The 9,561-nt window shown below is 37.9% G+C and overlaps 1 protein-coding gene across 1 annotated transcript; it reads right to left on the bottom strand.

The window, feature by feature from the left end:
* Window positions 1-2,129: 2,129 nt before the first annotated feature.
* On the bottom strand, window positions 2,130-8,908 carry npl (N-acetylneuraminate pyruvate lyase (dihydrodipicolinate synthase)). Its single transcript, XM_034081685.1, has 12 exons — window positions 8,805-8,908; window positions 8,181-8,263; window positions 7,935-8,008; window positions 5,384-5,471; window positions 5,224-5,281; window positions 4,138-4,213; window positions 3,889-3,981; window positions 3,619-3,764; window positions 3,451-3,497; window positions 3,273-3,357; window positions 3,140-3,179; window positions 2,130-3,030 (listed from the first exon to the last, which is right to left on the bottom strand). Exons 2-12 carry the CDS (start codon window positions 8,258-8,260, stop codon window positions 2,936-2,938), a joined length of 882 nt encoding a protein of 293 aa, XP_033937576.1. The 5' UTR covers window positions 8,261-8,263; window positions 8,805-8,908; the 3' UTR covers window positions 2,130-2,935.
* Window positions 8,909-9,561: the final 653 nt, after the last annotated feature.

Genomic DNA, 9,561 nt, shown 5'->3' with positions numbered 1-9,561 from the left:
GTAACTTGTAGGGGAAGCCTCAGGAACACAGGCTTCCTCCATTACATAAAGAAAGGGATAACTTTTTTATTGGAGCAACAGGATTCTGTCATCTCTTGAAAAAGAGAATTCAAGGCTTTTCTAAGGTTTTATTATGTAGGTGTCCTATATGACTATAAGAATATATAAACAACTGACTTTAAATGTAAGATGGAGCAATGAGCTCCACTAAAAGCCGTACAGCAAATCATTTAAGCTCCAGCTACGAAAGCCAGCAAGAATCCACCTTTTGTGGTAGAGTTTTAGCATTGGAACTCTTTCCAAATCCATACACACATTGTAAAACTAAAACCCAACAAATGACTGTATATAGGTCTGCACTCACAACCAATCTATGAGACAGCATCAACTACAGAATACTTTGTCCAGATAGTGAGAGTCTCCTTCTTCAAGCTATTGGCAGCCTGGTGAGTGATGCAGAGAGCAACAGACCTCTCACAACCCTTCAGTTTTGTCACTTGTGAGCGAGTCAGGCTGCGTGTCCACAGGGAGTCTCTGTCACCGGCTGCAGCCCTGACCCCACAGACCCCCGGCATCTGCCACACAGCACGTCTGCTGCCTGTCTGACATGTTACTAAGGCCAGAGACGTGGCATGTTCTGAGAGGAATGGAAAAAGATCAGAGTGTATCAATTTTTTAGGATATTTAGAAGAAAAACAGCCCGTTTTCATTTGGAAATCATTAACAAATTATTCCATTCAAAACATATTTGCTTTCCATGCATGCAGTGCTTCTTGTAGAGTATATACGCACATTATATTATATAGCACAGGCTAACTATTTACCAGGATGATAGCAGTGACCATATGACAACAAAACACAACTTTAATAGCTCTAAATTGACACACACACACACACACACACACACACACACACACACACACACACACACACACACACACACACACACACACACACACACACACACACACACACACACACACACACACACACACCAGCCTGAGGCGATGGGTTGCTGAACATGCACAGACTGCACTTGTTACGATTTCAGATGTTTTATTTGGGAGCCAACTCATGAATCATGACTTAGAGGTAGAGACACAAAAACAAAAAATAAACATAAGGCGGTGGGACAGAAACACAGCTACAGAATTCTCAAAAGCTGGTTATGACTAAATATTTTTTTATAATGCTTTTTATTCTCACATCTGTTTCCATACTGATTCTCTAAATTCACATTTTTTTAAATGGCAAATAGAGATGTATTGAGAGCCTACAAACCTTGTAGGCATTTTGAACAGCAGTGATCTACAGGTTTGGTCCAACCATTGACGAGGTCAACAATTTGCACGTAGTCCAAGAAGTGCAAAAAGGCTATTACATTTCTCTTAGGATTTTTTTAAAATGCCCCAAACTCTAAACTTAGAATCAGCAGAAAGATATCCACACAGAAATACAATTTAACTATCAGCTAATTCAATGAATCAAACAAGCACAGGAAATCTGGCAAACTATAACATTAAAGGAAATGTTAAATACAGAGCTAGGATACAGCAGGGAATATGCAGAATTTCCATCTGTATGATTGTGCAGGTTTTAGATATAATCTGAACTTCTGATTTGGTAATGGAACATGTTGGAGCTATATATCTCTTTATATTATTTAATATAACATAGTTTAACATTTATTTTCTTGATGTTTTATAGTGTTTATTGTAAATGTATTCTTAGTTAGTCTCATAAGTTAAAGTAGTTTCTATGCTTTTATTTTGAAGGCATGTTTTGGGCACTGGGTGATTAGAGCACCTGGTGTCATTGTATATATTTGAGACAGGTGGAGGTGGGAGCCAGAGCACTAGCAGGCAAACGGTTTTTTATCAGGGTGTTTCAAGCTGCACAAAGGAAAGCCATAGGAAAGGCTTAAGGAACGAGATATAGGAAACCTGTTCATTGTATTTTGTTATAAGAATAAAATGCACAACGGAGAATCTTGTCTGGACCTGGATCATTGCCCTGCGTAAAATCCGCTAACTAGTGCCTCAGCGGCTGTTAAGTTAACTATCTGTTTTAGTTCTATATGATTTTGGCCGCTACAGAACATAAAAAACAGACATCAAGTCAGAGACCAGTAATTATCAATGGCTTTATTAGTAAGACATTTGCGATTAGTTGTTAGAAATAATACAAAGGATTGGTAAAAAAAGTCACACATCAAAACAGGTTTTATGCTCCCACGTAAAAACTAGGATGTTTCATGACACCCTTTTCCCTTATTTTTGGAGTGATCACTTGTCATGTAATATTGTTCATATCAGAGCACCTTTTATCCTTCATCTAATGCTTAAACCCTGAACCAACCGGTCAGGGCTTTCCATAACTGTGATTTATGAAGAAGAAGTCATTCATGGCAAAACGTTCTACTAACATGAACCACAGCTTTAAATAACAAAGCTGTCACGCCTATTTTATGTTAGTGTATTGCAAAATATGTTTCATGTGCGAGTGCATTTATGAAATATGAAATGACCAAATCCCTCTGCAGGCCGGAGTCAAACAGTCAACGCAGAGAGCTTTAACCAGTGAACTATCCGGTGGCCCTCGTTTTTATTTTATTTGTCACGTTGCGTGTCTGACAGAACAGAACTCAAACAAATGAGATTCTGCTCACACAGTACAGAATAATAAAGTAACACTGTTAACTTTTGATTTTCTCTAAATATAACAAACTAAATTGCAAAAAACCCACGGGTAATATGAGTTAGTAAATTAAAATTGTATAAAATTATAGACACCAAGATTAGAATATTGGTTAAAATATAACATTTCCCTTCTTTTAACTGAGATCTGATTGAAAGTTGAACCGTTGTATCCAGTATGAAAACATTAGCATTGAGGAAAAATGCTTTTATATTTTTGTTTGATGGACGCAGCGACATCAGGATGACACGGCATCAACGGGAGTCGGGGGGGGCCCGAGGCTCAGGCCGGACACCTCCACCATCAGCTGCTTATTCACTCCCACATCAAAGCCTGCAAACAAATATAAAAAAGTGTTACAGGTGGAGAAAGACTTCTAAAAGAGCATTCATTAAATTACATATATTTGTTACAAAATCCTCATGACGCAAGTGTCTCTCACCGAGTTTCATGGCCGACCCGAGAAAGTCTTGCAACTTGAACTGCACATAGAAATGAAACAAATATGTCAGTAACCACAAATGATGTCAAATATGAATGAGAATTGGGAGCAACAGCATGGAGATGGATGGTACCTGTATTGTCCTGGCTTCGACAAGTTCGCCTTTCTCAAATGCTGATAACAGCTTGTTGAATTGGCATCCTACATAGTTATATGTGCTGCGGGCAGAGAAATGAAACCAGTTTAAATGTATAACTGTTAAGCAGGAAAAAACAAAAGGAGACAAACTGCATGCAGGATCACACACTGACCTTCCAACTGCTCCGTCGGCTCCCAAAACCAGACCCGAAAGCATTTGCTATAACAACATGAGAGATATTGATATTCAGGCTGGCTCTACTGTGGAGTCATAAAACGTCACATTGCATGATTAGCGGCTACCGATGGATCTCAACAGATGTGGCGGAATAAAAGCTGACCTCGTCCACGCCGTAGAGGAGAGACCAGTTAGGCTTCATGAGGCTGAAACACAGGCCGAAGTCCATCAGGTCAATGCCGCTGAACTTCACACCTCTGAAGGAGGGAATCTGCTCCTCAATGCCGACCAACAGATCTCTCACCAGCACTGAGAAAAGAGAGAAAAAAGGCCTTGCTGTCATCAAACACGCTCTGACATTCAATGTGCTTTTGCCATAGTTAGGGATGCAGAATTCTTCCATTTCTAAAACGGCATAATCAATGGCACTAACCATTAACTCCGGTGATAGACGGGATGTGATAATAGTAGAAAGGCAGATTTGGGGCAGCTGAAGCCACTGCCTTGAGGTAAGACCTCAAAGCATCTGTAGGATGAGAGGGCAAATAACGGTCATATTTTACTGAGATAGACAGGTAGAGTGTTGACATGTAAATGAAACGTAAAAGTGGGTGTTAAGCGGCACACATTTGCATTTCAAGAAGTGGAAATACATGCTTTTCCCACAAAAACTATTACATACGGGCATTGTTGGGCTTGAAGAAGGAGGGGGAAATGACTGCAATCGAATCTGCCTTGATCTGTGCTGCATGGAGAGCCTGCAGGGAGCATGAACATTGAGAAATGAAAACAAAGGCAATTTGTAGTTCATGCTACAGTACGTTGAATACATTACAAATTATAGTTTGAACAGTAAACCTTTACTGCTGTTTTTTGATGTATAGATAGTTTAGTTGCCTTTGTAAAAAGAAATCCAGTGTACCAAGTTCTAGTCATGCAGTAATTCAAGCTGACAATTTGTTTAAAGAAGTCGTTTTTACTACTAAAGCCTCTGGGTACCCACCATCTGCTCAGAGTCAATAAATAGTCACAAAAAAAGTCACTCGTAAAATGGTGCAATTCCTTAAATGCCGAACTATTCCTTTAATGGGGCATTCAATCCCACTGACACAGCTCAATACTTCCAAGACCACAAGCATTTTCTAGATTAAAGAAGGAACAAAACATGGGAAACATTTGTGTATTTATCAGGAAAGTGATATATACTTGTATATCACCCTCACCGTCTTCACTTACACATTATGTAAATACTTTCTGAACTAAGCTGCCAACGCAGGCTGAAGGAAATCACATCCAACATTAAAACATATTAAATCATCACTATGGCTGTGAAATCAGAGGAGTGGGAACTGCATTGCTATTTGTTAGTGCCGTAACATCAAGCATTTTTGCATTTTTTGGTGATCTGCGCTTTGCATGTAAGCTATAGAATTACAATTGAGAGAGTAGCAAAAGTCGGAAAAGTTTCTAACACTCCCATTCATCAAACTGTAAATACCCGCAGGAAAAACATTGCTTTCAAAAAAGCAAAAAGCCAGAAGGTAGAATTGTCAATATGGCATTTAAAGAGGAAATAATCTTATATTAACTAAACTTAGTTTTTAAACAAGACTTGCCTTTAATGCAATGTGATACTTCCTTCCTTCATTCATTTAAGAGCCTCAGTGGGACCACGCTTGTCTGATAATAATTAGTAATCATACTTCATGAAACACTTACTATTCCTCTTGTGTGTCATGTCTTTTGTTCACATATTAAAGCCACTCACCAGGTCTTGGGAATCTTTAAGACTCATGCAGCCGACATGCACAACAACATGATCCATTCTGTAGAGACATGCACACACATACAAAATAAATCTGTTCACTTTTTCGTGGCCCTCAACATATCAACACATGTCCAGATAAAGATGATGAGTGGCCACTTACTTGCCCTTGGCTTTCTTACACCACTCCTCAGCCAGGAGCTTCCTCTCTGCGACAGTGAGAGACATGCTCTCTCCGGTGGTGCCATTCACTGAAAGCAAGAAAAGTCTTGTTTAATAAATACTGTTTCCCTTGTAACAAAAGCACATCTTACAAGAAAGGAAAGGGAACAAACACACCTAGAACTAGCTGTGATGAATCAGAAAACAATAGCCCACATTAAAGTACAATAGGGCTGGGCGATATAAAGTATCAGAAATACCTTGATATCCATATTGCGACAATATCGTAGGCTTGAATATGCTTTCTTAAAAATATTAATACAATGCAAATATTTGTATAAATAAATCAGTAATGTGGATTTAAGTGGAGGTGAGCAAAGACATAATACAACATAAACGTTACTATAATGCAGCCTTTAAAACCAAAAAGAGATTATTATTATTAAAATCCTAAATCTATGATGATATACAGTCTCAAATCATAATATTTATATAATATCAAGATGCAAGGCTTTTACTCTCATTCGTACATATAGCTACAGTGTAGTTATGACAATGAAAATCTTAGGTCACAGGCTCCTCCAACAGTGCAACACAATATAACAGATAATAGTGCAAGTAAATTAAATAGAATAGAAATAGTCCATATGCAAGTAATTGGAATATTGATATATAAGTTGCAAACAAACATAAACAAACAAATCAATATACCACCCTGTCCGTGTGTGCAATGCGTGCTGGGACATAATCAAATATGGGTAATGTGAGTTATGCAGGCAGTGACAGGAGGATAAGAACAATGTTGAGCACGATTGATTCTATGTGAAATCTAACGGAAAGCAGAGTGATATCTGATACACAGGAAATGCTGAGTAGTCTTGATAAATAGGGAGATAAGGGCAGACTTTGGGTGTTTCTCAATCTCGAGTACGCTTGCTTGGTAGCACATGTCTTCCGAGCGTCTTGCTTCAGAAGCGAGGCAAGAATACTTCCTGGCATTCGGAAAACAAAGTGTGGAACAGGCTAGCAAGTGTGCAGTATATGAGAGGCCCCGCCTTACATTTTCCGCCACAGATTTGGGGAAATTGGTCCGTGCACAAAGCATTGTGGGGATTTTAAGACCGCGGCGTCTACACATGTGCAGCCTCGAAATGTCTACAAACGAAGTACGCCGGGCTCGGTAGATTTCCAAGTATGCTGGACATTGGAACAGTACTTCGGCGGCACTCGATGACGTAGTATGCTTGAAATAGTGGCTCTGGAGCAGCTTTACTCGCGATTGAGAAATACCCTTTATCTCTCTATAATGATTTGATCTTTTCTGTGTTTCTGTTCCAGGGTCAATGAGCAAACAAATAATAATACATTCCTTTGTTGCCAGAAAGGTCATTTAACACTAAGTTAACTGAAGAGCAACACATAACTAAAAGTAAGGGTTTCTAATATGCTTTTCCTGGGAAATGATATGAATTTCAAATGACAGATAATGCCTTCAACTTGTTTGCAAGGCCTAAAGACATTTGTAGTAATTTGGTGAGCAACATGTAAGCATTAATCCACAAAGCACAGGGATAATGCTATAATGTCATTATTTGAGATCATTGTTTTTGAAATACATATTTTAAACAGAATATTAGGGAGAATAATTCCAGCTGATGTGTCTTCTAATGAGAACATCTGCACTAAAAACAAGGAAATGTGCATGTTTTGAGGAAATTATTATGCGAGTCTCACTATGAAGCAATATGTGTCAGTTACAGTGTGTTGAAAACTGATTTTTTGTATTGCTGTCTGAGCAAATATAATCAAACTAACAACCAGAGGTGGAAAGTAACTAAATACTTATACTATAATTAAGTAAAATGTTGAGGTAAGTCTACTTTACTTGAGTATTTCCATTTTTTGCTACTTTGTACTTCTACCCCACTACAATTCAGAGGTAAATCGTGTACTTTTAATCCACTAAATGTATTTAATACCTTTAGTTAGTTACTTTTCTGATTTGGATTGATAATGTAAAATATAAACAATTAAATCAGACTTTAGCTACACCTGGAGTAAATTCTAAATCTACCCTGCAGTATACAAAGTCATTCAAACTAGCTCCACCTTTACCAGCTTTGATAACACATTAATGAATCAATATTTATTATTAAAACATATGATATACATTATTCTGAAACAAAGCCATTTTGGTAAAAAGTACTTTTACTCATGGTACTTTAAGTATATTTTGATGCTTATACTTTTGTAATTATACTTAAGTAACATTTTGAATGTAGGACTTTTTCGAGTTTTCCTACACTTCTGGTTCTTCTACTTTTAGTCAAGTACAAGATGTACTTCTCCCACCTCTGCTAACACCTAACGGAAGTTGGGTATTTCTTTTCAATCCGAAAGGAGGGATAACACGGTTAACACAGGACCAACAAAATGTACATGTATACAAACCAACAAGGTGAAACATAAATCATGTAACACTATGCATTTGATTCCGATTGCAACAGATATATTTACAAATAATAAAAGGAAAATTACACTTGTAAACTTACCAAATATCTTTGTAACACCTTGTCTCTCTGTCAAGTAGTCAACATAAGGTCCGATCTCTTTTATGTTGATTTCACTGTTTTGGGAAAATGTGGAAATATTGTTCTAAAAATGTGTCAAAACAGAAAAAAAACGATGCTCCAGATTTACAGGACTGTGCAATAATCTACACTTTCGCGCAAAACAAATATAACATTTATGAGATGGATTAATGGAACAAATTGAAGTGATTCATAAAGGCTACTCACCCTTCTTCGGTAAGTGGAGTAAACGTAGCTGCAACCAGACCTGTCAGCAGTTTTTCAGAAGAAGAGGCCATGATTGCCATACACTAACAAAATAGATACAAAAGAAAAGAAAATCTAAATGGTCATGTTTCCAAGTGGAACCACTGTATTGTTGTTAAAACGCATATTTAAGTCTGCCAGGAGAGAGCTCCCCTCCACCTTTGTTGTAGAAACATATTATTCTTATATCTGTTAGCGCAATTAGCACCAGGTGCTAATAACCGGTACCTCGTTCCCTCGTTCACTCGCACTCGTTCCCACGCTCACTCGCACTTTGGCTTCGTACAGGGCAAATTAAAAGTGTAAACGGGGTGAAAAGGGTGTTACATTTACTTAATTATGAATGTTGTTACATCAAGGCCAACAATTAAGATGAGCACCAACGGTCACAAATGTTGTTCCCCCTCCCAGAGCTGCCAGCGCAGTGCCCCATCCCCAGATCTGGCGCCCTAGGCAAACTTTTATAACACCAATGCTAAGGACCGGCCCTGACTATACATACATGCCAACAGCGATTATGAAGAGGAAATCCAAATACACTGAAGTCAAGTATTAAATTAAAATAACATTTCAGCTCATGCTTACCTGTTCGTGATTTCCCTTCTGTGCGTCTTGTGCACAGTCTTGTGTCACGCGGATGTTAAGGCAGCTGAGCGTCAGGTGACGCCGCAAAGCTTCATGGGAGATGTAGTTGATGAATACAATAAACATGACAAAACAAGTAGCCTACGAGTTAAAAAAACAACTTAAAACTCATATTTAATCAATAGTTTCCATTCTCGGTTCGATTTTATTATTTAATTTACAAAACATGGACGCTTGCTTCTTGTTAGTATATTTTAAGATGATAGACCTTACCTATACAAACTTAAAAAGGACGTCTTCTATTTTAATCGTGATGAAATCCAAATAGCCTTTTTTTGTGGTGTGTAAAAACAAGCTGCTAAAAACATCAATAGTTGTTTTATTGATTTAAAACAATAGTGATTATGGTATAATGTTGTTATTATTATAAAATAGGCCAACATGACGTAGTAGCCTATCTATAATTCTACATCTGCACTAAAAAATGTTTTCTGAAGAAATGACACTGAAGCTGATCGAAATGAGCATGTGAATCCCACATTATGAAGCAATATCTTTCAGGTACAGTGCGTTGAAAGGGAAACAAGTGTAGTAGCCTTACACATTTAAAAATATAAGACGCTGATTGTCATGGCAATGAATTCCGTTTGCCATTACGACACAGGTTAGAGTTATCCAGACACATAACAGATGATTTCCTGTCTTTGAATGCAGTTTAGCATTTATTTCATTCAGAGTTGTACAATACCACGGATGA

This window comes from Pseudochaenichthys georgianus, chromosome 4, assembly GCF_902827115.2.
Source record: "Pseudochaenichthys georgianus chromosome 4, fPseGeo1.2, whole genome shotgun sequence".
Lineage (NCBI taxonomy): Eukaryota > Metazoa > Chordata > Actinopteri > Perciformes > Channichthyidae > Pseudochaenichthys > Pseudochaenichthys georgianus.
This window is presented reverse-complemented; position numbering and strand designations above follow the sequence as displayed.

Coding starts and splice junctions, on each gene's coding strand:
- npl (XM_034081685.1), bottom strand. CDS start 8,260: ATGGCAATCATGGCCTCTTCTTCTGAAAAACTGCTGACAGGTCTGGTT. Junction 8,009..8,180: donor ACTCCACTTACCGAAGAAGG/GTGAGTAGCCTT, acceptor TTCCCAAAACAG/TGAAATCAACATAAAAGAGA. Junction 3,031..3,139: donor CGGGTCGGCCATGAAACTCG/GTGAGAGACACT, acceptor ATTTGTTTGCAG/GCTTTGATGTGGGAGTGAAT.